Genomic DNA, 23,493 nt, shown 5'->3' with positions numbered 1-23,493 from the left:
AATTAATTGCATATATAATGTATATACAAAGCGCATATAAAACGGATATAAAATATATTATTGTTTCAAAAATGCGTATGCGTTCTATATGCAACGCATACGCATTTTTACACACTTTTTCCCACCTTGTCTGTCTGAGGTTTCGCTCACCTTGGCTCAGCTATCCCCTCGATTCGATGACAGGTCCGATGACGGGTTAATCGATACTCGGAAACACCAACATGGCCTTGGGGATTCATGTCTGCTGTGCTTCCTTGACGAGCGTCAAGGGGGTATCTGATACATTTCACTATCTCCATTTCCCGACGTCGTGTGCGTACATTCGTTGCGTCATTGTCCGCTGCCCCTCAACTCCTTTCTCTCTTGGGCACATTCTCCCACGGCCGTTTTGTCGTCACATCACACCTGCCCTTCCACCCCCCTTCCTTGATGGGATCTGGCTCGACCGTGACCTTGGTCTCGCGGGTGACGACGATGCCGCCGCTCCCTCTCGCGTCGCTCCTGGTGCTGCCCCCGTCACGGCTGGCCCCCTCACGGCTGCCCCTGTCACGACTGTATCTGGTGCCGTTGCTGTCGCCCTCGGGGCCGCCACTCACGGCGGTCTCCTTGCCCCCGCGCAGCTGCTGTGTTGACTCGGTCACCAGCCGCGACAGCCTGTTCTTGCTGGTCTCCGATCCGCCCCCGATGGTCACGAGCACCGTGCCGTTGCCCTTTTCCTCTCCCGTCCCAGCCTCGGCGTCGCTCTGCTTGTTGCCGTTGCGGGACCTTCCGAGCGAGCGCCGGATCCGGCCGGGCAGCTGCGTCTCGGCCGCCATCTTGGCCACGCTGGGAACGCACAGCACGAAGAACCCTGCCGTCAGCTCGCCCCAGGTCCAGAAGAAGAGCGGGCTGATGTAGTAGGTGTGGTCCTCCTCGCGCGTGTAGCGTACGGTCTCGATCAGGCGGAAGCAAGCAGCACCGCAAGCACTGTTTTGTTTGCCGTATTGTCAGCCACTTGCCCGTCATCCGTCTTCACACGATCGCTTGTCGTATCAGCTTTCAACTTACATCATGCCAACCCCAAAGATGACGGAAACGCCCAGCTTCTTGCGCCAAGTCAGACGCAGGTTCCAGATGATGCGCTGCGGCAGCACCACCATGGCGAAAGAGGTGACGACCTGCACGATGGACGAGATCAACATGAGCTCTGAGAGGTCAAAGCACTTGGGCGTGTTGGACCCGGAGCTGCAGTTGAGGTTGATCAAGATGGTGCAGATGGTGCCCCAGATACACTGGATCGCGCTCAGCACGATACAGGCCCACCAGAAGGGGTTGCGTCGGCGCTCAGACACTACCAGCACTCGCGACCAGTCGAGCAGGATGGCTGTTTTGACGAGCGGCAACGACACGGAGTAGAAGCTGGCGTAGAGCAGGATGAGGCTGTACGCCTCGGGCAGGTCGCGGATCCGGAGATCCCACTGGTGCACGTAGTACCCCGGCGACCATGTGAAGGAGTAGCCCGAGTACGCCGTGCCGAGAAAGGCGGCAAACGACAGAAGGGTCAAGACTGGGCGCCAACGACATGTATGTGTCAGCTCAAACTTTTTCAGGAGGAGTAAGTAAGTAGGCCCGTTCCTGTGCGTCTAATTTCCTTACCTTCCTCCTTGTGCAGCCTCCTCTCCCACCACGTCCGCACATACAAGCGCAGGAATACGCAGATGGCCGTGATGATGGTGCAGGTGATCATAACCCCCCACGCCAGCGGGTTTTCGTTCTTGGGGCCGTTGAACTGCGGCGTCACGCCCGGCGGCGGCATCATGGCTGGCCCGTTGGGGCCGGCGGCCACGAGTATCGGGGACAGGAACATGATGTGTGTTGGCCGGTGCTCCTCCGGCTTCGATCGTCGGTCGGGTGGCTCGTTCGTTTTCTCTCGTCGGCTGGCCAATATCGGGGATAGTCTGGCTGGCTGAATCCCTTGGCCTGCTGCGAGGCCTTTGGTGGTGATGGCGATGGCGATGGCGATGGCGCACCAACACGAGAGAGCCTCATGGTTTGGAGGACGGCATCAGCGAAGCCATCTGGGTATTAAAAGGGACTCCCTCCTCTGTCCGCCCCAGTTCGATCACGGGCCCCCGACACGCATCGCCCTGGCCCCAGGATGCGAGTGCACGACTCGCCAGGAAAGTAGAGGAGGGTAGGCGGACTTTGCTGTCACGCCCCCCGCCCCAGGCGCCCGCTCGACTTTGTTGCTGCTTTGGCTGCGCGCCCCCACCCAGCATGGCACCGTGCCGTCGACTTTTCCAGGCGACTGCCACCACGCCGATATCCTGGAGGTTTCTGTTTGATGGCGCCGTGCCTCGAGTACCGGCTTGGAGGCTGTACTACTACACTTGTTTGGCTATATCAACTATGGGGCTTAGTACCGTATCGATGCTCCAGTTTATACCATGGGCGGCCAGCAGGTTTTTCTGAGGATTCACGATGGAGCACTCTGGAGCCCAAACCCCAGCTTGGCATTTTTTAGTCTAGTGATTCTGCGGTCCGCACCGCGTGCTAGCTGCTAGCAAGCCGATCCTCTCGCACTTTGTCCTGACTCCCCCCAGAGTTCTTAGCCTCCCCACGCCTCGGTTGGAGCGGCAAGGCACGCACACACGCACGCCTCGTTCTTGCGCAAAAGGAAACACACGTGCTTGGACCACCATGTTGACAGGGATCAACAGAGTACCCCCTGGTCTGGCCCGACGGGAGGGGCGTCCTACTGCCGTCGGTACCAAGTGCCTGCTGATAACGAGATTGGGCTTTGCAGCTCTTTGACATCTTGGCCGAAGACTAGACGGAATATTCTACACTGCGAAGATCATCCATTTGAGCGTTGCACCAAGCCCACTTGTGCCATGACATTCTATGGTGCATGCACTCATCTAAATCCAACATGTTTCAATGTCTATACCAGCGCCGGCTCCTGAGATAAGACCTGTCAGGGGGTCTGCGCTGCCCGTCTAAGGTGTGACCCAGGGGCGCCGATGGACCCCTGAGGCCCGTGTGTCGCCAACCGAGCCATGCACGTGGCCGCCGTGGTGTGGGCTAGACCGTTTGCCGACAACCATGCACCGCTCTCTCGCGTCCGGCGGCCGACGTTGGACGGTACACAAACAAGTATTTGTTTTGAGGTGCCAGTCATGACGTGCAGCTCTGCTCGGCTGGCTCTGGTCGAGGCGACGGGGACGCTAGTAATGGCCACGCCATCAGCACTCAACCCGTCGGACCAGATTTACTTCTGGCGTTTCCGTCGTATGTTGTTCCTGTTGCGCGTGCTTTTATGACGAGGTTCCCTTGCACTACGGGCAGATCTGGTCAAGGCTCAGCGAATTATGCAAACCATGCATCCGTCCTTCGGCTAACCAATGGCAGTGTTACTCTGCTCACGAATCGTTCAGTCTTGCAAAGGTCTCCCATGCCAAGACGCAGAGGTCGTTGGCGAAATGAGACACAGAGCTCCTTCCGTGGCAGTTTTGTTTACTCGGTGACAGGTATGCTGCCCGGCATGCAAGCTTGGAGGTTTCGTGAATGGCCTCCGTTCGAGCTACTTGCCTGGTGAGTGATGGATAGGGTTTTACACACCTTCTGTCGCCTTCCGTCACTCGGGACTGAGCGCAAGCCAGCCGAGATGTCTTGCATCAAGCCTAATAGGGCCTGCAGCCGCGTGGCCAGCCGAGATGTCTTGCATCAAGCCTAATAGGGCCTGCAGCGCGTGGCCAGCCTCGGGATGCGGCATCATGGAGCGCGTTCCATACCAATCTGGGCGATGTTGGTGGCAGTGGCCGGCTTGGCCGACCCAGGCAGCGTTTCTGGAACTGCTCTTCCGAAGCCGACAGAAAGTCAAATTGATGGAGAAAGATGAGTGTTTAGCAGAATGGCACTACTACGTTCGGTTCTGGTTCGATGTTCTATTCTTGCGCAAACACACAGACCGACTGTCATGACATTTTCTAATGGGTGAGTGCAACACTAACAAGCGAAACAGAAGGGGAATTTCCCTTCCAGTGCCTTTCTTCCGCTGAGCTTCCAAACAGCACACGGGCCCCGCCCCACCTGGATGGGGCTTTTGTTCTTTTTCAGGGCCATTGATCGCTCGCGTCTCAAAGCGCGGGGTAAGCTCGGGGCTTGAGGAAGCTCCAAGGCCAAGCCTGGAGCTGGCCGCCGATGCCGCTGCAGGTTAGGGCCGGCCGAGGCACTGAGTGGAAGCACTGCGTGGTGATGTATTGCCGAGCAGTCTGGCCTCGGGTTTCGGTCTGGCTTCGGTCTGGTCTCTAGTCTACCATCACACACAACTTAGTACCGAGGCAAATACCGAGGCAAACACCACACCACACACACCATGAGCCTGGCCATCAGAACAGCTCCCTCGACGGCGACCAGAGCCGTCAGCCTGCTGCGCACTATCCAGTACACCCACCCGCCCTCGTGTCCCTGCCACTCCAACCCGGGCCACCACCACCACCAAAGGAGCAATGCGGCAACCCCATACCAGCGCCGCCTGTCCCGCAGGCACCTGGCCACGCCCGCGGCCGAGCCCAAGGAGTACGCCTTCGAGATGGCGGCCTCGTCCATCCGCTTCGGCGAGGGCGTGACCATGGAGGTGGGCATGGACTTGCGCAACATGGGCGCCAAGCGCGTGTGCGTCGTCACGGACCAGACGGTCGACCGCCTGTACGCCATGTCGCAGGTGCGCGAGAGCCTGGCGCGCGAGGGCGTCAACTTTGAGGTCTTCAACCGCGTCAAGATCGAGCCCAAGGACAGCTCGATCCGCGAGGCCATCGACTGGGTCAAGCCCTACAACCCGGACGCCTTCCTGGCCGTGGGCGGCGGCTCCGTCATCGACACGGCCAAGCTCATGAACCTGTACTCGTGCTACCCGGACGCGCCCTTCCTCGACTTTGTCAACGCGCCGCTGGGCGCCGGCAGGCCCGTTGACAAGCCGCTGAGGCCACTCATCGCCGTGCCCACCACGGCCGGCACGGGCTCCGAGACGACGGGCACGGCCATCTTCGACCTCGAGTCGCGCCGCGCAAAGACGGGCGTGGCGCACCGCAACCTCAAGCCGACGCTGGGCATCTGCGACCCGCTCAACACGCGCACCATGCCGGCCGCCGTCAAGGCCGCCTCGGGGCTCGACGTGCTCTGCCACTCGCTCGAGTCGTGGACCGCCATCCCCTACACGGAGCGCACGCCGCGGCCCAAGAACCCCATCAACCGGCCTGCCTACCAGGGCGCCAACCCCATCAGCGACATCTTCTCGCTGAGCGCCCTGCGTAGCACCGTCAAGTACCTGCCTCGCGCCGTGCGGGACCCCGATGACGCCGAGGCCCAGCGCGAGATGCTGCTCGCCGCCACCCTGGCCGGCATCGGCTTCGGCAACGCCGGCGTGCACCTGTGCCACGGCATGTCGTACCCCATTTCAGGCCAGAACCCGGGCTACAAGCACGACGGCTACGAGGTGCCGCACCCCATCATCCCGCACGGCGTGTCCGTCGCCGTGTCGGCGCCCGCCGTGTTCAGGTTCACGGGCCCCTCCAACCCGGAACGCCACCTCGAGGCCGCCGCCGCCTTTGGCGTCGACGTGTCCAACGCCAAGCGCGAGAGCGCCGGCGAGATCCTGGGCGACGCCGTCGCCCGCTTCCTCGACGACCTGGGCGACCAGCCCGCCGGCCTGGCCGAGCTCGGCTTCCGCCCCGAGCACATCGACCAGCTGGTCGACGGCACCATCCCGCAGGCCAGGGTGCTGATGCTGGCGCCGGGGCTGGCCATGACGGAGCTGGAGAGGGAGAGGGAGCAGCTGCGAGCCCTGTTTGAGGCGGCCATGAAGCACTGATGATTTACGACAAACATGATGGGAAGAACAGCAACAAAGATGGACAGATGGATGCATTATCATCAACAGTCATCTGCATTACGAATAGCATTTTAAATATACATCCTTACGCAGCCACCACCCCACCCCCTGCCACACATCAGCCCCCCCACAATCAAGCCTTCCACCCGCCCATCCTGTCGCGGAACAGGCCGTTGGGGTCGACCTCCTTGGCGACCTTGGCGGCCAGCTGGCGCTTCTCGGGCCGCAGGCGGCCAAAGTAGTCCTGGGTGCGGTAGACGTCGTTGGCAAAGAGGGGCCGGAAGGCGTTCTTGGTGACGCCGTCGGCGGCGAACTTGTCGACGAGCGCCTTCATGCCCTTGGTCATGTCGTCGGCCGCGCGCTCGGCCAGGCCGTCGTCCCAGTTGGCCAGGTACGACAGGTCGTACTCGTAGATGAGCCGGTCGGCGTCGGCGTCCATGTCCAGCAGGTCGCCGCCCCTCGCGCGCGCCGCGGCCGCCATGGACCGCGGCACGGGCTGGATGGCCATGCTGCTCGTCAGGCCCAGGATGCCGCCGTAGTCGCGCGACACCTTGCTCCAGTGGTCGTAGTAGGCGCGCATGACCTTGAGCATCGAGCCGGGCGACGTGTCGGTCGGCAGCACGGCCGTCTCGGTCGCCACCTTGTAGCGCGTGCCGCGCAGCACGATGGCGCTGTTGCCGGCCAGCAGGTCGCCGTAGCTCTGGGTCTTGCACGTGTTGAGGAGCGGGCGGAGGGCCTTGAAGTCGTCAAAGACGCCCTCGGGCACCGTGGGGCCGTCGTAGAAGAAGAAGACGACCCAGAGCTCGATCAGGCCCGACAGCACCAGCTGCACCGTCGGGATGATGGCGGCCTTGGGGTGGTCCGGGTACTCGTTTGTGAACTTTGCGATGGCGGCCAGCATCTTGTCGGCCTTGTCGCTGCCGCCCGTGAAGAACATGAGCCCGCCCCAGACCTGGCCGATGGGGATGGCGTCCATGACGTAGGCGGTGACGATGCCGAAGTTGTTGGTGCCGCCCTTGATGGCGGCGAAGAGGTCCGGGCGCTCCGTCTTGGAGGCCGTGACGACGGACCCGTCGGCCAGCACCACCTCGGCCGCGGCGAGGTTGTTGACGCCCCAGCCGTAGCGCGGGCTGAGGAACGAGAAGCCGCCGCCGTTCATGTAACCGCCGACGCCGACCTCGCCGACGCGCGAGCCCGCCACCGTCACGCCGTGCGGGTCCAGGGCGCGCTGCACTTCGGTCCAGCGGCTGCCGGTGCCGACGCGCACCAGCTTCTTGTCGGCGTCGTACCGCACCTCGGTCAGGCGGCGCACCGACACGAGCACCCCGTCGCGCACGCTGTTGTGCCCGTCGTTGGCGCTGAGCCCGCCGGCCTTGACGGCGAAGGTGTCCTTGTTGCCCGACGCGCCCAGGGCCTTGACGACCTCGGACACCTGCTGCGCCGAGGTCGGCAGCACCACGCACGCCGGCTTGAGGTCCGCCGACGCCCGCGACCAGTACTCGTCCAGCTCGGCCGCGTAGGGCGCCTTGGGGATGGCGAAGCGGTCCGTCTGCACGTCGACGCTGCCGCCGGCCTTGAGCAGGTCGCACGTCTGCGATGCGGCGGCGGCGGTGGTCAGGAGCGCGAGGCCCAGGTATGTCGAGGGCGCGCGCATGGTTGCTGGCTGGAAGTGAAAAAAAAGAATGTGTGGTTCTCTTTTTCTTCCTCAGTCGGACCTTGAGAGACCAAGTGCCGGATGGGGAGGGAGAGACGCCAGCAGCAGCATCGTGAGAAAGAGCGTTCCCCCGTCGGCTCTTTATTACCTGCGGGGTGGCGTTGTATGTCGTCCTGTACGATAAGCGAGCTCTCCCCCCTAAACGACGCCGAGGCACGAGGGCATGCGAGCGCCTCGGGCCAAGCCTTTCCAAATCGTGGAATCAGGGGCTGGGCGACGGCAGCTCAGGGGTTCGTCGATATTCTAGCGGGGAAAATACGCGTTACGGTCGGGCTCGTCCGCTTTGGGCGGCGATTGCGGGGAAGCCGCGCCGGGGCAGGGGGGATATCCAGGCGTGCGCAATGTAACTTTCCTCATGCAAAAGGCCAGAGGCAGGGTGGTGAGATTGCTCATTATTGGCGTTGGTAATCGTCATGCGTGGGTTGTCGGCAGATAGAGATGCCCGGCTGCATTGTCAAGAACGAGATGTTGATGTAAGGACGATGATGTAAGGCTTGAAAATACGCAGAGACGCCCTAAGGTAATGGAGCCGCCGATTTAGTTTTTCATCGAGAACGAAGGTGGACTGGACTCTTGGGAAGTTACGTTCACCCGTCAAAAAAAAAAAAAAAAAGGGGGTAGGGTCAATGAAGAAGAGGTTGGCGAACAAAAAGGCACATCCGTCAAGCAATCCGTGGAAAAAAGTTTACAGTGTAGTGCCAAAGAGCGAGATGGTCAGCCAATGACAGCGTCGCCGGCAATTGTCCGAGGGAAGGAGAGACAATCCATGAAAAAAGGGTTAGCGTCAAAGAGGAAGATGGCCAGCCAATGATAGCACCGCCGACAACTGGATGTCGCCTGGTAGGGCTGGAGGCTATTTTTCGACAGACCACCCCCCCCACCACAGCCGAGACCTGTGCAATTTTCCGCCTTGAAGATGCCTGCAACATCCGGTGCTTTCTGACTTGGACTGGCAGACGCGAGCTCCGAGACTGCAGCCATCAACAGCCTACCCGCCTTTGCTTTGCGTATCTGACAAGAGGCTAGCTAATTGGCGACTACCTTTACTACGACGGCGGCGTCTGGGTGTGGCTGCCAGTAAGAGACGGGGCTCAGCCACGGCCAATACTGAGCCCCTGTCGTGCGGCCCCGCCAAAGAGTAAGCTACACCTTTTGGGACAGGCTGCACACCACCAAGACAAGCACAAAGCCGGCTGTAAAGGTCAATGGTCGATAAAGGATGATGGACGGCACAGCAGTAGCTGATGGGAGCTGGGTGGATGCATATGTATGGGCCACAATGCGCGCTTTAGACATTGGACCAAGAACAACCACCGTCTTTTGTCTTCTCAGGAACCTACATGTACCAGTAACGACGAAACCAAAAACCAGCAGCTCCGAATCTCGGCGACATACTACAAGCATCTTCTAGCGCCTTCAACAACAGGAACAGGCCATCCCACGAACCCAGGGCACTCTAACACAGACACAGTCAAGCAACTCAAATAACCTCCTAACACTTCCAGGTTAGCACTAGACAGACGGCACAATGAGCGGCTTCTCATCCCCCGCCGCCTCGCCCCGCGCCCGCTCGCGCTCCCGGTCCCCGACCCTCAACACCACCAAGCAGCTCCCGTCCATCCCCGAGGACTTGGAACCGACCACCGCCTTCCCTCGCCCGCCATCGCCCCCGCCCTACGACGAGCAGGACGAGGAGCGCGCGGCGTTGATCCGCGAGCACCTGCACCGCGTCTTCGAGCTGGTCAACAGCAGCGAACAGGCCGCCCAGCTGCACCAACCGCGAGCAAGCCGCCCGTTCCAGCCCCGCGTCCAGTACAACTTCGACCCCGAGTGGCACGGCGCCCGGGCCTCCGAGTTCTACCAGGCCGCCCGTCGCCGCCAGCAGGCCCAGATATTGGGTTTGTTGCTGTTCGGGCTCTTCATCTTCTCCTTTGTCGGCTTCTTCGTCTTCTTCGTCGTCGTCGCCATCCGCAGTCACGGCCGCACGGCCGCCGAGTGGGAGAAGCGGAGGCAGTGTCTCGTCAGCCACGGCAGGGCGCCTCACTGTCAAGGTTCCAGTGTTTATGACCGCTGGTGATCATACTGACTTTTGTATTTTTCTTCTCTTCTTCCCTGTTCTTTGATACCCATTTCTTTTTTCTATTTCTTTTCTTCCATCATCTACATAAACATGGCGTTCGGCGGTGGGGGGCATCCGACAGTCTCGGCATGTACCTGTAGCATTTCTTTGGCGTTCAGGATTGCGTGGATTCTATGCAATTAGGCAACTATTCAGCGGACCAACTCAGGTTTTGCTTTGGAGAAATTGATCCATATCTCAAACAATCGTGTGCGTTCCATACCTACCCTCAGCGTAGCCCCTTGATATCGCCCCCACGTAACCAGAATCAATGCGTAGCCACCTCCCGGATGCTGCTCCGGTGCACCTTGGCCAGCCACGTCCGGGCCATGAAGGCGCGGATGCGCTTGCCCCACACCATAAACACAATGAGCGCCAGGTTGTTGAGCAGCAGCAGCGTCATGAAGACGCCGGCAATCATGACGGCGTATCCGTGTGTCGTGACCCACTCGAGCAAGTCGATGCCCATGCCGAAGCTGATGGCCTGCTTTCCCAGGTTCATAGCAATGAGCATCTCGCTGATGTTGGACTGGTAGCTGTCAATGGCGTAAGCGAGCGTGAAGGTGAAGTAGAAGTAGGACGCGAACTGCGTAAAGCCCACGCCCAAAAAGTACACCACCCAGTGTAGGTTCCGCTCCGCCGCGAGCCCGAACAGCACGAGCCCTGTGGGTGCAATCACCATGGCCGGCAGCATGACCCCGAGTCGCATCTCGGCCTCGCGGATCCCGCCGTTGCGCTTGGTGAGGAGTGCGGCGAGCCGGTCCGACGACGATGTGAAGAAGAAGGCCAGCACGTAGGCGATGACGGTTGCGACGGCGAGCAGGCCCGCGTCCGTCTGGGACCAGTTGTATGGCGGCTGCACCACCTTGAGCGGGAAGATGAAGTTGAAGGTGAGGGCACCCAGGCCGATGTAGATGCCATATGTGGTGACCACCCAAAAGACGTGAGGCACCAGAAAGTAGGTAAAGGACCTCGCGATCATGATGAAAAAGTCCGAGTCGTGCTCCCAGACCCCCCAGAACTTGAGTGTCTGGGCAAACGTCTTTCGGGGTGGAATGTTCTCTTCGGCCGAGACCCCCACGTTCTCCTCAGTATCGGCCGCCACCGGCGGCTTCTCGCCATCCGAACCTCCTGCGGACACGTCGCGACTCGCACCAGCCGCCTCATCGCGATGATAGCACGTCTCCTCCACGACGAAAAAGGCCAGGATCAGCAGGGCAACGGCAAAGGCGAACTCGACGTAAAAGAAGAGCCGCCACGAGTAGCCGCCCTCGAGCATGTAGCCGGCGTACAGCGGGCCGGTGGCGCCGAGGCAGAGGCAGATCGTGTAGTAGCCCAGACGCTTGCCGCGCTCGTGCAGGAAGAATATGTCGTTGACTAGCTGCACAGGCAGGGCCTCGCACACGCTCGAGCCGAAGGCGTGGATGACGCGCGAGGTCATCAGGGTCGCGAACGATGTGGCTTGGGCGCAGCCGATCAGGCCGCCGCAGTACTGCCGTCAGGGGTCAGTGGCAGTCTTTGCCTATTGCGCATGTCGGGTTCAACGAACAAACAGCAGAGAGACTAGCATGATGGGCCGTCGGCCAAACTTGTGGTAGAGCGGCACAAAGAGTAGCGAGCCGAACCCAAAGGCCAGGTTTGCGTAGCTGACTAGACCCGATGCCTCGTTGGGCGAGACATTGAACTCGGCGGCGTAGATGCCGATGTAAACAGACGGGCCGAGGAGGGCCGTATTGGAGAGGAACGAGTAGAGCGAGCAGGCGATGAGGATCAGGGATTTCTTGACGCTTGACCACTGCAGAGGGGAAAGGTGTCAGTTGGTGCATTTCATCCAAGAAAGATGCTGTTCGCAAGATGATGAAGTACCTGAAGCGGATCGTTGGGATCCAAGGCTGGGACCGGGAACAGTGCCTGCCCATAAGCGGTGTCATCGCCCTCTGCGTTATTCTGTTAGATTCCACGTCGGCATTCTCCCTGTGGCCAACATCGAGGCCGCCTGACGCACCAGCAGCTGTGAGGTCGACGGTGCCGGGAATGTCTCCAGCGTGGGCATGGCTGTTACTCGTGTAAGCCTGTGTGGATGGATAATCACCATCACCGGTGGCAAAGCACAGGGATATATTCACCTCCGCACCAGACGAACGGGCTTGGCTGGGGGCGCCATTGCCGTGGATGACTATGTCGGAGTAGGGCACAGATAAGTGATCAGGCAGATGTCGTCTCGTTGTGGCTTCAGTCTCGGGCTATATAACAGCTAGGCAGGCTGCAGGCCATGATAGCAGAAAGAGAAACCACCAGAGAACGAAAGGACAGCAGGAGCAATTTGTATATCTACGACAACCCCATATCTGCTACCCGGTTTGATACAACGCTGTCGGGCCAGGGTCGAAACTTTGCAGATGCCACGATTGGGCCAAGAAAGAAACCGGGGTTGCACAAGACAGGGCATCTCTGGAGTTCGGCAGTTGGGTGGGCATGCCGAGAGAAGTGCGGGGGATGGTGGAGACGCTGTGCAAATGCTGGTTTTGGGCTGCTTGCTGCCGAGAGAGACATCTGGACTGCCGTCTTCCAAAGGTCTGGGGGGATGATTGGCAGATGTCCATCCTCCCTTTCACTCTCTCTCCGCACGACGCGGGCCGTTGTGTCCGACGGTTGAAGCCACGCGATCCCCGGCTCGCTCGGACTCTCGCGGTGACTTGTTTCGTATAGCTTGGGGACCAAGGCCATGGTTTGGCGGTTAGATGGTTCGATGGTAAGATGGTTCCTGGACTGGCGTCCGGTCATGGCTTGTCGCCCGTCGCTGTGCGCGTAGTAGCCCCATCGTCCCGACAGAGGACCACACCAGCGACAGAAGCAATTGAGATTGGACAGCGGCAGGGCCACCAATAAAGGGATGGCTGGGCTTGGACATGCCACTAATGGTCCCGGGAATTTGGACTCTGGCTGTGGCGCGCGCGTGTCATGAATTGCCTGGTGTGCCAGGTATGTATGTGATTCAATCGCTTGATTCACGTCTTCAGTGCTTCTCGAGGCGGGCGGCTAGCGCAGTTCCAGCTCCCCTCATTCTGTCCTGGTGGGGTGCCACGGGTGTGTGCTGGATGAATCCCACGTGATGCCTCCCTTTCCCAATGCGGCCAGTGGAGGTCCCGTGGCGTCAGCACAACGGCAAGCCACGCCCAACGCCCGCCCACTGACGCCGCAGCACAGCAGGCACAAGCCAGGAATCCCAGGGGCTCGCCAGCGGTCTGCCAGCTGCCAGCCCGTACTGCGATCCATCCTGACCGCCCGCCTCCTTGCAAGTCCTGGGCCTTTCTCCCCCTTTGAGCCAGAGCCAACACCATGCAGACGGCAATGCTTGGCCTGCTTTGAGGATCCAGCAGCAGCCAATACCGCACTAGCCCGCCTTCTCCTGCCGGCAGCGAACCTCAACTCTACAACCTACCCCGACCTGGACAGACACAGACGACCAGATCCAAGATCGGCTCCAGCCATCCACATCCACAACCCAGCCCGCACTCACCCAGAGCCGCCCTCACCCGAGCCTCGCCGCGCCCGCTACGAGTCTAACTCACGGCGACCACTACTCCTGGCAAACTGCTGCCGCTGCCGAGCGTTGCTCAATCAACTGCCCGCGCGGCCCCGAGCCTTGCTCGCTCTCCCTTCGTCCCACCACCGCCACTGCGCCAGCGCACCCCCTTTTCTTGAGAACCGACCGACTCCTCCGCCGATCCCGCCTCCCGATTGTCTCGCCCATGATAGAGCCACCCCGTGGACTAAAGCCCTCGTCCCCGCGTGACTGCCCGCCCGCCCGCCTGCTTGCTCCCAAGCCCCAGGGAAGCGTTGGCCTGGGCCAGCACGCTGTCCCGGTCTGAGAGCTGCAGATGATGGTTTGTCCGCCCCCAGTGCTTTTCTCCCCGGCCCGCCCCTGAACGTCTGCCCTGCACCACCATGTCACAAGTGGGCACAAGGCTCCAGACCGGCCCAGCCGCCTGCGGCTGTCCGCAGGGTTTCCGCGGTATTTGTGGGCCTCTCTCCGGCACCACCCTTAACCTGCCCGGCCTGCATCTACGCCCTTCGGCTCCGATCCTGAACCCTGTCGCGCCCCTTTCTCTCGAGCCTCGTCTTTACCATCGGCCCCGCTGCTTGGCCTGCCTTGGCCACCGCCCTGGCCTCGCTCCGTCGTCTCATCGTCTCGCTGACTCGCTGCTCCGTGCTGTGGATATCTCTAGACCTCGTCTCGACCCCGCGATGTCGGCGGCAGCTTCTCGAGCCGACGAGGCCACGCCCCTCAACTCTCCATCTCCGACCCGAGCCACCATGTCACTGAGGCAATAGGCACCATGTACGGAGACAGCGACGACGAGTCGGGCCCCGACAGCCGCCGCGAGAGTCGCCAAGACCACCTACCCTCTCCCGAGACCGCCAGGAAAGGTCGCCCACTGAGCTTCCTCTCTTCGCCTGCCGGAGGAGAGCAGATACGGTCCCCCGAAGGCACCGCCCACGTGCTCCCCGAAGCGCGCCAGAAGCTCGCGCGATCGACATCTGAGAAGACCATGGCTACCTTGGCGATTCCTACAGGCGACGATGACGCGAATGGCCTCAAAAAGTCGCAAACAATGCCCGCCCGCGCCTCGAGCAAGCGTACGGGCTCATCAGACGGTCCGGCCTCGCCAGGCCCCATGTCGCCAATGTCACCAACCCTGTCACTGCGGGACGTACAAGAGGCCGAGTCGTCGCAATTTCCGCTAGGAAGCATTGACAATCCCAACGACATCGCCCAGGAGCTCAGCAACCTGCAGGCGCTCCGACGCATGTCCATGGACGTCGGAAACAACAGCGACCCCGACCTGCTGCCATTTTCCGGAATCTCGCTCATGGCCATGCCGAGCATAGCGCCCAGCGGGGAGGATGATGCCGGCGACTTGTCGCGCCTGCTCTGGGTGCCCGCAAAGGTGCACCCCGAGCTGGCCCCAGATCAGTTCAAAAACTTTCTCGAAGACAGGGTCAAGACCATCAAGAGGCGGTCGGGCGATTCCATGCTGTCGGTCGACGGGCTCGACAGGAGCAACTCGGCCGGTCTGAGGAGGAAAAAGTCGATGCTCTCGAGACAGATCGACAGCACTAGCAGCAGTGCAGCCGACGACGCATTCGAGCGGCTAGGGCGTCAGCATTCGACCAACGGGAGATCTGGCCCGGAGCTCAGTCTCAACGAGCTCGTCAAGGATCCCACCAGGGCTGTCCAAAGGCTAGCGCAGGAGACCCAAGAAGCCGCCGCGCAGGGGGACATGCCCATACTGCCCGTCGCTCCTGGCATGGGCCTCAGGAGATCAACAAGAACCACGTATAGGAAAGGAGGCAGCCTTCGCTCTGGGGACCGCGCCCCTTTTGCCAAGCGGGTTGCTGCCAGAGACGCTGAGAAAGACGGAGACAAGGACGTCGATGACCCGACAGTGCCGCCCATCCCAAAGATAGAAGCGACCCCACCAGGACATGGCCTCAGCCGCGTCCAGAGCGAGCCTGTGGCTGCTGGCGAGACGAACTTCTCCCGCCCGACAAGGTCAGTCAGGAGGCAGCAGCCGTTCCAGAGAGACGTCTTGTCACCGACGTCGCCCTCAGCTACGGATCCATCGGCAGCCTCCTCCCCATCCGCACAATCGCACGTGGACGAAACCCCCATCAGCCCCGGCACGTCATTGTCGACACAGCCCAGCGCCTGGGAGAGGCCCAGGACTTCAGACTCGTCTCGCTCGGGCGCCCCTTCGGTTCCGCAGATCGTCGAGACCCCACCACCTAGGCCTGAGGAAGAGGACGACTCCGTCTCGTCAGACCAAAAGTCTTCCGTGGCCTTCCCGCAGAGGTCGTCATCGCAAAAGTCGACAGAGAACGAACAAGCCGATCAGCAACTCCCTCCACGCTCGCAGAAGCGTCCCCCATCAGCCAAGTCGCACGAGCCCAGCCCGACTGGGGTTCCACCTGCGACAGACGGCTCCAAGGCCCAGAGCCTTGAAAACCTGGCACAGAACCTTACGTCTCCGCCAGGGAGCGGCGGCGCCAACCGGACCGACAGCCTCACCTTCATCCCCACCCTGTCGCCAGCTGAAGACAAGGAGAAGAGGAAGTCCAAGGAGAAGGACGAGGGCGAGTCCACCAAGTCGACGGCCTGGAAGTGGTTCCGCGGCGAGGACAGGGAGAAGAAAAAGAAGGAGAAGGAAGAGCAAGCCAAGAAGGCGCGCAGCAGGACGTCTGCGGAAAAAGGCCACGACAACGCGAGGTTGGACGTGCTCCAGAACAGCATCGACAACGCGCTGCAGAGGGGCCGGGAAAGCCTTCTGCTAGACCGCGACTCGGCCGAGAACAAGCTACACGACGAGCGGAAGAAGGAGAGCGGCAGGAAATCGGGCGAAGGGAAGAAGGAGAAGGACGGCTTCTTCGGCTCCATCTTTGGCAGCAAAAAGACAAAGGGCGACAAGGACGGAGGGAGCGACTCCAAGTCCTCGCTGGGAGCCGGCGGCGGCCGGGGCAAACAGCGCGCGCTATCGCCAGAACCGCCCCCGAGGCAGCTCGTGCCCGATGTCGACTACCACTACACGCGGTTCCCGATCGTGGAGGAACGAGCAATCTACCGGATGGCCCACATCAAGCTTGCGAACCCGCGGAGATCGCTTCTGAGCCAGGTGCTCCTGTCCAACTTTATGTACTCGTACCTGGCCAAGGTGCAGGCCATGCACCCACAGCTCAACGTGCCCGTATCACCGCAGCAAAAGCGACAAGAGGAGGAGCGGAAGCGGCGCGAGCAGGAGCAGCAGCAGCAGCAACAATACCTGCTGGAGCAGCAACAGCTTCAAGAGGCGGAACAGGACGGTGGCCAGAACAGCTTCGACCAGTACAACTTTGACTACCACCGCGTACGTTAGGTTGCAACCCTACCGGCCCTGTTAGTGCCCCAGCTGATTTCTTGACCCTCCTCCCCTCAGTCCTCAAACCAGTACGGGGACCCTCAGCAGCAGACCGATAGCTCTCTCGACTACATCGACGACTCGCAGATATACGAGTACGAGCAGCACGAGGATGACCGGCGACGCGATAATGACATGTGGTGATATGGTCAGCACGTGTAAGCCGGAGATCTCGCTTGGTTCCCGCCTGCTAGCTCGCCCTCCATCTCTCTGTCTCTCTCGCAACCCACCATCTACCTATCACCTAGTGTCTGCCACTTCTGGCGGCTGGCTGTTATCGCTACTTCTCTTCTCATTCACCTTTTCTGTCACTCGCTGTTCCAAAGATGAACACAAACAATCTATTGACTGCATATAGACCGTGTCGCACACGAGTTAGCTTGGGGGAGATTGACGTGCGGGCCGTGAATAAAACGGCCGAGATCGGGCCACTTCCAAGCTGAGGGAAAGCATCTTGTTATTTTTGCCCGAGAGACGGCCACATACACCTTGGGACGAAGTATCCCTAACTACTGAAATATCCACTTTAAGCCAAACACCCGTCATATCTGTTTCCATCCTGTTTGTTCCCGTCTGTCGTCTTTGCTTTTGTGTTTCTACCATCTTATTCTTCCCTATACATTGGTACAGTGTCTGCCTACCGGCCAGCTGGGTCCCTGTCCATTAAATGTCACTCCACTCCTGGCATCTTGCCCAGGCGACGGCGGGAGGCACTGGACATTCTCTACACGGCCACTCGGTGTTTCATTATTATTATCATTATTATTGCGGTTCTTTTTATGTGCGATGGTGGTGTTTTCTCTTGCTTCTATCTTCACTTCCTTTTCCATCAACATTGATACCGTGTTATATACTGGAAGCGTACGTGCATAGCCGGCGAAAGGGGCTTTTTTTTTTTTTTTTTTTTACGCTTTACATGTCACCTTGTTGGTGTTGATCATGTCTGGCTGCTGGCCTGGCCTTACCGAAATATTGGCTCAGAAGCGAAGCCCAGCAAAGATCCAACTATACGCGCTAAACCATATCTGTCTGGGAAGGCCCACATTTGCGGGAGTACTGTTTGTTTCTCCAAGTACCAGCCTGTGGAGGTGTCTGCTGAAGGTACCTTCATGACTGACTCCTCACTGAGGACAGCCGTTCACGCCCCACTTGGTATTCTGTATGGCCCGTGCGCCCCAGAGGCTGACCTAGCTTTTTTGTGGTCTGCGGTTGCTTTGGTGCACACAGCAAACGAGCGTCAAGCTGCAGAGGAATCCGACTGATATCAGCAAGTTCCCAACCAGATTGAATTCTGCCTTGAAGGAAAAGGAAAGAAAATTAAAAACATCAAAGCAAAGCGGGTGTTTTGTGCGCGTCCCTGCTTTGACGGGAATTTTTTAGGTCGTGCTTCTTCCTCCTCTTCCTGGGCTCCACCATTTGCAGCAATTTGGAGCAGGCCAGCGACAACGCATCGCATCAACGTCCGCCCTTCCTGCCACCAACCATCCTGGCCCTGCCTCTTGCGCCGCCACACCATCACTACCACCACCGTCCTTGCGCAAACTTCGCTCCCACCACCAGCAGTCGCGCGCCGCCACCAACCTTCCTCGCACGCAATCGCCTCCCCCTCTCGCTAAAACCCTCGTGGCCGGCAAGCGCGCCATCGCCAGAGCAACTCCTGTCGACCTGGGCCACCACCCCAGCCCCGATTTAGCACTCGACCCTTCCTCCCGACGACCACCACCACTGCCGCAAGCCACAACCCACGAGTGCGCCTGCCCGCTCCGACGACGTTGACGTCCCGTCTCCCGCCCGCCTCTTTTTTCGCTGCCAGCCATGGCATCTGTGAGCTCCCTCAGATTTTCTTCAGCTGCCCTTGATGCCCTCCTGCCTTGTCTTCCCTGTCCTGCCTATCCCGCCTGTCTCTGGCCGTTATATATTCCCCGCCCGACTTGACGCACAGGTCCACGCACCACTCTGCTCGGGCTTCGCTTGATCCTGTCCGCCATCGCTCGCCAGTCTCGCGGGCCAACAGAGCCCGACAATGGCTCCTGCGGTGGTCGCCGAGGCAGCCACGCCAACCAGGAACTTTACCGTCTCGCGACCCAGCGCCACTCGCGTGCACACCCAAAGCATCGCCGTGCCCATACTGACCAGACCTTACCCCCGGACGCAGCACCCACCCAGACACCCGGGCTACGGCAACAACCAGGGATACATGCCAAACGGTGCTGTCGGCGCCCACTCTGTCGCCGTCCCTCCTGGCGCCACTCCCCTGCTGCCGAACCAGGGTCGCATCATCCAGACGGGGCCCATCCGAGTGCTCTGCATCGCCGACGTTCGAGGTATGAGATGGAAATGCTGGCTTGTTTGTGCCCGGCTGCCGCGCCGCGCCCGCTCGCACTCTCGGAGTTGGGCTGGGCCTGTTGCTAACCTGGTTTGCCAACCACCTCCACAACAGGAAACCTACGATCACTCAACGACCTTGCAAAGCAAGCACGCGCCGACTACATTGTTCACACGGGAGACTTTGGGTTCTACGACGACAGTTCTCTGGAGCGGATCGCTGATAAGTCAGTCATGCACAGTTCCCTCACACAATCATCTCCAGCCTGCTCCCCCACATGCCACATTTGAGCCCCCGAAGTTCCCCCTCCAAGAAGGCTAACCATGGGCCTCACCTCGTCGCTCTATCTGCAGGACTCTTAAGCACGTGGCTCAGTACTCTCCGCTCATTCCTGAGCATGTCAAGAAGCAGATCCAGACTGGCGGCGGCGGCCCGGTGAAGCAACGGTTTGCCCCACATGACCTCCCCCTCTCAGAGCTGTCGATGCTGCTGAAGGGCGACTTCAAGCTCGATGTTCCCGTCTACACGGTCTGGGGCGCCTGTGAGGATGTACGGGTACTGGAAAAGTTTCGGTCGAAGGAGTACAAGGTGACCAACCTATTCATTATCGATGAGGCCCAGTCGATGCTGCTCGAGATTGGTGGCGTCAAGCTTCGGCTGCTGGGTTTGGGCGGCGCCGTCGTCATGCACAAGCTGTTTGACAACGGCGAGGGCAGGACGACCATTGCTGGCGGCCAGGGTACCATGTGGACCACGCTGCTGCAGATGGGTGAGCTTGTCGACACGGCCAACCGCGTTTACGACCCGACCGAGACGCGCGTCTTCGTCACCCACGCCTCCCCCGCTCGTGAGGGAATTCTCAACCAGCTGTCGGTCACCCTCAAGGCCGACTTTTCCATCTCGGCCGGCCTGCATTTCCGCTACGGCAGTTCGTACAACGAGTTCTCGGTGAACCCCACCCTCGACCACTACCGCGGAAAGCTGGCCGCCAGCAAGGCCTCGTTCAACGATGTGTGGAACACGGTCAAGGATGAGGTAGAGCCCGCCATCCAACAGAACGAAGCCCAACAGAACCTGCTTAAGAATGCGCTCGACATCGTCGACAAGATGCCCACTACGGCTGCTGGCGGCAACCCCTTTGGCGGCGCCGTCGGCCCCGCAAACGGCCAGGTCGACGAGAGTGCCTTCAAGAATATGTGGAACTTCAACCTCGCCGACGCTGCCTTTGGCTACCTGGTCCTGGAGATCCAAGACGGCCGCATTGGCACCGAAATGAGGGCTCAGGGTTTCAACTTCTCGCACCGTGGCGCGAAGCAGCAGCCCAATGTGTCTGGCGTCCCCACTGGAACACCGAACGCCCCTGCCGCCGCCGCAATCCCCTCGCGCCAGCACTCGGCGCAGCCCGAGTCGGCCGTCAAGCCGGCGCCGGCGCCGGCTGCGCACGTCAAGCCGGCGACGCCGCAACCCAGCGCGTCGACACCCGTCCCTACCGAAAGCGAGAAGCCGTCGTCGGGCCCTGGCGCCAACGGCTCTGCGCCGTCGCCAGCGCCCAGGCGGGACACGGACAACATCGTCGGTCTGTTTGTTATGAACGCGCAGAGCGACGAGCAGGTGCGTGATCTCTTCGCCGAGGAAGACCACGCGCGCATTGTCAAGATCGATAAGTGGGGTCACACCAACAAGGTGGTGCACTTCAAGACGACCGAGGAGCGCGACGGCGCCATGGCGCGTCTGCCCGAGGACGTCAAGGGCCAACGCGCGCACGAGGACCGCAGCAAGCCACTGGTTCGCATCTTCCAACAGAGGGAGCCCCGTGAGCCTCGCGAGCCTCGTGACCCCAACAAATCGTTTGGTAGCCGCGGTGGCGCGGGCACCTGGGGCAGCAGCCGCGGCAACAATGGGCCACAAGGCCCCGGTGGCCCCAACGCTGGCTACCGTAGTGCAGGTGGCGGCACGGCCAGCGACTCGGAGGGTGCGGGCCGGCGAGGCGGCCGTGGCGGTGGCGGCCGTGGTGGCCGCGGCGGAGACCGTGGAGACCGTGGAGACCGTGGAGACCGTGGAGACCGCGGCGATCGCGGTGACAACCGGGGAGGTGACCGTGGACCCAGGAGCCGTGGGCCGCGCGGCGGCATGAAGGGTGAGGGCGGCGGCGCCAGCCCCGCGCCCTCGTCTGCGGCACCAGCCGAGTAATGTTGGGGACTTGATCATATCAGTCGGGCCACGACGCCGGCGAAGAGAAAAAAGCCAGGGAGCAAGCAGTTGTCATCGACGGTGTTTGTCTCTTTTCTTTTCGCTGTTCGCACTAGCTTACTTGTCTTGCGTTTCTCCTCTCGACGCGGGCGAAGCTCTTGCTTGTGTCTCCCTGGATCATATCCCCTTGTCCTTGGGTCGCCTGCGCTGCATTGATCCTCCAACCTTCCCTTTCCCATCTGGACGGTCTGTGGCTTTCTTTTTGACTTGGGTCTGTTCATCGGTCTCTTTTTCTCTTGCTTTGTTTTACGCCGCCCTTGTCACAACACCTTTATCTGGAACCAAGGCAAACCACCCAACATCCATTCTGCCTTGGCCGGTCTTAATTGAAATTCTTCGTTGTCTATTTTAAACATTTTCGCTTTTCTTCAACCTCGCAGGATTCACACTTTCAGAGCGTGCGAGAGGGATTACGGGAGTCGGGGGGTTGGGAGAGACAGAAAAGCAAAGACCAAAAAAGCTCCGTCCTTTTGTTTGGTACGATGGAAGGGTCGGAGGGGAGGAGCGCCTCTGGGACGATGCAGGAAAACAACAAATAACAAAAAAAAAAAAATCAGATAATGTATGGTTCCTCATTCAGACGCGGGGTCTGAGTTGTGCTCGGGGGCCTTGTGTGAGGATGTTTGATGCCTCTTGTATGCAGCTTGGTGGGTGCCTGCTCCTTTGGCTTTGCTCCCTACCCGAACAAGGGCAGTTCTAAGCTGGTTCACAGCGGAAGGTGAAGCGATCACCAGTAGTATATCTTCGTCACACAGTCGGTTCGCAGCTTGGAATGCTTGCTGCTTGTTCAGTTAATGTACATCTATCCTGTCTCCAACGAAGACAATTACTCGTATTGAGATTTCCTCCCTTCCTTTTGGTTGCTCCGTAAATGCCGTGCTGTAGAGTCAAACACATGACGAGAAGGTGAAATGCATGAAAAAAAAAAAAATATGAGGCTCAGGTACAAAGGGAGAAGAGTGGGGAAAAAAAAAAGGTCTAGAGGAATCCCTAGTCTAACCGTCAAGCGGCTTGACGCCCTTGTGGATGGCGGCCACGCCGCCCGTCAGGTCCTCCCAGCCCTTGCCGGGCACGTCGAAGCCGGCGGCGGCGATCATGTCGCGAAAGTCGCGCTGTGAGGGGAAGCGCTCGATGCTTTCGACTAGGTACTGGTAACTGTCCCTGTCGCCTGCGACCAGCTGGCCGATGAGCGGGATGGCGCCAAAGGACCAGCGCTTGTAGACGGCGTTGAAGAGCGGGTTGGCGTCGGCCTTTGAGAACTCGAGGCAGGCGAAGACGCCGCCGGGTCGCAGGGCGCGGTACGCCTCGCGCAGCGCGCCCGGTATGTCTGTGAAGTTGCGGATGCCGAACGCGACCGTGTAGAGGTCCAGGCTGCCCGGGGCGGGGACGTTGTGGCGGGGTCGGGCCGGATTGGGGTGGGACGGCGAGGGTTCATCCAGGAAGTCGGTCGCGTCGGCCTCGAGGAAGGAGAGGGCGGCCAGCTGGCCGGGCGGGAGCTGGGATTCGGCGCGGGAGCGGCCGACGGCCAGCATGGAGGGGTTGATGTCGGAGATGGTGACGCGGACGTTTGGGTTGGAGTTGACGACGTGGGCGTGGTGCAGCATGCGGAAGGCGATGTCGCCCGTGCCGCCGGCCACGTCGAGGACGCGCATGGGCGACGGGTTCAAGGGGTCGGGCGACAGGCCCGGGCTGAGGCCGCGCACAAAGTGGTCCTTCCACACCCGGTGCCAGCCAAACGACATGAGGTCGTTCATCTTGTCGTACGAGTCGGCCACGCTGTGGAAGACGCCCGCCACGCGCTCCGTCTTTTCCCACTCGGTGACGGTCTCGAAGCCGAAGTGGGTGGCTTTTGTGCGGCGTGCCGCGAAGGGGTCCGAGGTGTTGTTGTCGGTGTTGCCGCTGGTGGGAGTCGCATCGTTGGGGTGGGATGTCGAGAGAGGGCGTGGAGAGCGTATTGGTGATGCTGCGGTCGCATGTGTTAGGGCAGAGGCTGCGAGGGGCCGGCGCGGCGCGCATTGGCGGGCCGCTGCCCAGAGTGCTGCTGGGCGCGCAGCCATTGTGTCGACGGCGCTCGGCAGCGGGCGTTGGGTGAGTCTGCTAGGAAGGACCGTCGTCTTCTGTCAGCCTGTGGTCCTTTTTCCCAGGAGTCCATCACTGAACGGTTTCTTTGCGCCAAAAGACATCTGTGGCTGCCCGGGTCGCGTGTGGCTGCAGTTGTGGCTCAAGCTTGGAGCCAAGCTTCAAGCTGCGACAAGG

At 60.5% G+C, this 23,493-nt stretch overlaps 9 protein-coding genes across 9 annotated transcripts; 5 read left to right on the top strand and 4 right to left on the bottom strand.

Annotated features, from left to right (window-relative positions):
- Nucleotides 1-120: 120 nt before the first annotated feature.
- Nucleotides 121-2,559, bottom strand: GGTG_07417 (hypothetical protein). Its single transcript, XM_009225241.1, has 3 exons — nt 1,636-2,559; nt 1,048-1,546; nt 121-966 (listed from the first exon to the last, which is right to left on the bottom strand). Exons 1-3 carry the CDS (start codon nt 1,844-1,846, stop codon nt 348-350), a joined length of 1,329 nt encoding a protein of 442 aa, XP_009223505.1. The 5' UTR covers nt 1,847-2,559; the 3' UTR covers nt 121-347.
- Nucleotides 2,560-3,212: 653 nt separating this feature from the next.
- Nucleotides 3,213-3,715, top strand: GGTG_07416 (hypothetical protein; the record flags this gene model as incomplete). The annotated part of the gene is made up of 3 exons (XM_009225240.1): nt 3,213-3,270; nt 3,510-3,573; nt 3,679-3,715. 3 exons carry the CDS (start codon nt 3,213-3,215, stop codon nt 3,713-3,715), a joined length of 159 nt encoding a protein of 52 aa, XP_009223504.1.
- Nucleotides 3,716-3,948: 233 nt separating this feature from the next.
- On the top strand, nt 3,949-5,968 carry GGTG_07415 (NAD-dependent methanol dehydrogenase). Its single transcript, XM_009225239.1, has 2 exons — nt 3,949-3,975; nt 4,053-5,968. The coding sequence occupies exon 2, from the start codon at nt 4,358-4,360 to the stop codon at nt 5,849-5,851; it is 1,494 nt and encodes a 497-aa protein (XP_009223503.1). The 5' UTR covers nt 3,949-3,975; nt 4,053-4,357; the 3' UTR covers nt 5,852-5,968.
- Nucleotides 5,892-8,199, bottom strand: GGTG_07414 (FAD binding domain-containing protein). The gene has a single exon (XM_009225238.1). It carries the CDS (start codon nt 7,524-7,526, stop codon nt 6,006-6,008), a length of 1,521 nt encoding a protein of 506 aa, XP_009223502.1. The 5' UTR covers nt 7,527-8,199; the 3' UTR covers nt 5,892-6,005.
- A 302-nt stretch (nt 8,200-8,501) lies between these two features.
- On the top strand, nt 8,502-9,911 carry GGTG_07413 (hypothetical protein). Its single transcript, XM_009225237.1, has one exon. It carries the CDS (start codon nt 9,115-9,117, stop codon nt 9,661-9,663), a length of 549 nt encoding a protein of 182 aa, XP_009223501.1. The 5' UTR covers nt 8,502-9,114; the 3' UTR covers nt 9,664-9,911.
- GGTG_07412 (hypothetical protein) lies at nt 9,570-11,933 on the bottom strand. Its single transcript, XM_009225236.1, has 5 exons — nt 11,832-11,933; nt 11,711-11,760; nt 11,572-11,642; nt 11,255-11,500; nt 9,570-11,197 (listed from the first exon to the last, which is right to left on the bottom strand). The coding sequence occupies exons 1-5, from the start codon at nt 11,867-11,869 to the stop codon at nt 9,974-9,976; spliced, it is 1,629 nt and encodes a 542-aa protein (XP_009223500.1). The 5' UTR covers nt 11,870-11,933; the 3' UTR covers nt 9,570-9,973.
- Nucleotides 11,934-12,931: 998 nt separating this feature from the next.
- On the top strand, nt 12,932-17,548 carry GGTG_07411 (hypothetical protein). Its single transcript, XM_009225235.1, has 3 exons — nt 12,932-13,592; nt 13,935-16,610; nt 16,680-17,548. Exons 1-3 carry the CDS (start codon nt 13,587-13,589, stop codon nt 16,803-16,805), a joined length of 2,808 nt encoding a protein of 935 aa, XP_009223499.1. The 5' UTR covers nt 12,932-13,586; the 3' UTR covers nt 16,806-17,548.
- A 317-nt stretch (nt 17,549-17,865) lies between these two features.
- GGTG_07410 (Ser/Thr protein phosphatase) lies at nt 17,866-22,063 on the top strand. The gene is made up of 4 exons (XM_009225234.1): nt 17,866-18,485; nt 18,817-18,985; nt 19,102-19,213; nt 19,341-22,063. Exons 1-4 carry the CDS (start codon nt 18,477-18,479, stop codon nt 21,175-21,177), a joined length of 2,127 nt encoding a protein of 708 aa, XP_009223498.1. The 5' UTR covers nt 17,866-18,476; the 3' UTR covers nt 21,178-22,063.
- Nucleotides 21,891-23,405, bottom strand: GGTG_07409 (hypothetical protein). The gene has a single exon (XM_009225233.1). It carries the CDS (start codon nt 23,292-23,294, stop codon nt 22,233-22,235), a length of 1,062 nt encoding a protein of 353 aa, XP_009223497.1. The 5' UTR covers nt 23,295-23,405; the 3' UTR covers nt 21,891-22,232.
- Nucleotides 23,406-23,493: the final 88 nt, after the last annotated feature.

The sequence above is a fragment of the Gaeumannomyces tritici genome (assembly GCF_000145635.1).
Source record: "Gaeumannomyces tritici R3-111a-1 unplaced genomic scaffold supercont2.4, whole genome shotgun sequence".
Taxonomy (NCBI): domain Eukaryota; kingdom Fungi; phylum Ascomycota; class Sordariomycetes; order Magnaporthales; family Magnaporthaceae; genus Gaeumannomyces; species Gaeumannomyces tritici.
This window is presented reverse-complemented; position numbering and strand designations above follow the sequence as displayed.

Excerpts from the sequence above, each read along its gene's own strand:
- GGTG_07411 (XM_009225235.1), top strand. Across the intron at positions 16,611-16,679 it reads ACAACTTTGACTACCACCGC|TCCTCAAACCAGTACGGGGA; the intron begins GTACGTTAGGTT and ends TCCTCCCCTCAG.
- GGTG_07417 (XM_009225241.1), bottom strand. The coding sequence starts at position 1,846 with ATGTTCCTGTCCCCGATACTCGTGGCCGCCGGCCCCAACGGGCCAGCC. Across the intron at positions 1,547-1,635 it reads GAGGCTGCACAAGGAGGAAG|TCTTGACCCTTCTGTCGTTT; the intron begins GTAAGGAAATTA and ends GTTGGCGCCCAG. Across the intron at positions 967-1,047 it reads ATCTTTGGGGTTGGCATGAT|TGCTTGCGGTGCTGCTTGCT; the intron begins GTAAGTTGAAAG and ends CAAACAAAACAG.
- GGTG_07412 (XM_009225236.1), bottom strand. The coding sequence starts at position 11,869 with ATGGCGCCCCCAGCCAAGCCCGTTCGTCTGGTGCGGAG. Across the intron at positions 11,761-11,831 it reads CCCGTTCGTCTGGTGCGGAG|CCATGCCCACGCTGGAGACA; the intron begins GTGAATATATCC and ends CACGAGTAACAG. Across the intron at positions 11,198-11,254 it reads TGCTAGTCTCTCTGCTGTTT|TACTGCGGCGGCCTGATCGG; the intron begins GTTCGTTGAACC and ends CCCTGACGGCAG.
- GGTG_07410 (XM_009225234.1), top strand. Across the intron at positions 18,986-19,101 it reads CTGCATCGCCGACGTTCGAG|GAAACCTACGATCACTCAAC; the intron begins GTATGAGATGGA and ends CCTCCACAACAG. Across the intron at positions 19,214-19,340 it reads CTGGAGCGGATCGCTGATAA|GACTCTTAAGCACGTGGCTC; the intron begins GTCAGTCATGCA and ends CTCTATCTGCAG.
- GGTG_07413 (XM_009225237.1), top strand. The coding sequence starts at position 9,115 with ATGAGCGGCTTCTCATCCCCCGCCGCCTCGCCCCGCGCCCGCTCGCGC.
- GGTG_07409 (XM_009225233.1), bottom strand. The coding sequence starts at position 23,294 with ATGGCTGCGCGCCCAGCAGCACTCTGGGCAGCGGCCCGCCAATGCGCG.
- GGTG_07414 (XM_009225238.1), bottom strand. The coding sequence starts at position 7,526 with ATGCGCGCGCCCTCGACATACCTGGGCCTCGCGCTCCTGACCACCGCC.
- GGTG_07415 (XM_009225239.1), top strand. The coding sequence starts at position 4,358 with ATGAGCCTGGCCATCAGAACAGCTCCCTCGACGGCGACCAGAGCCGTC.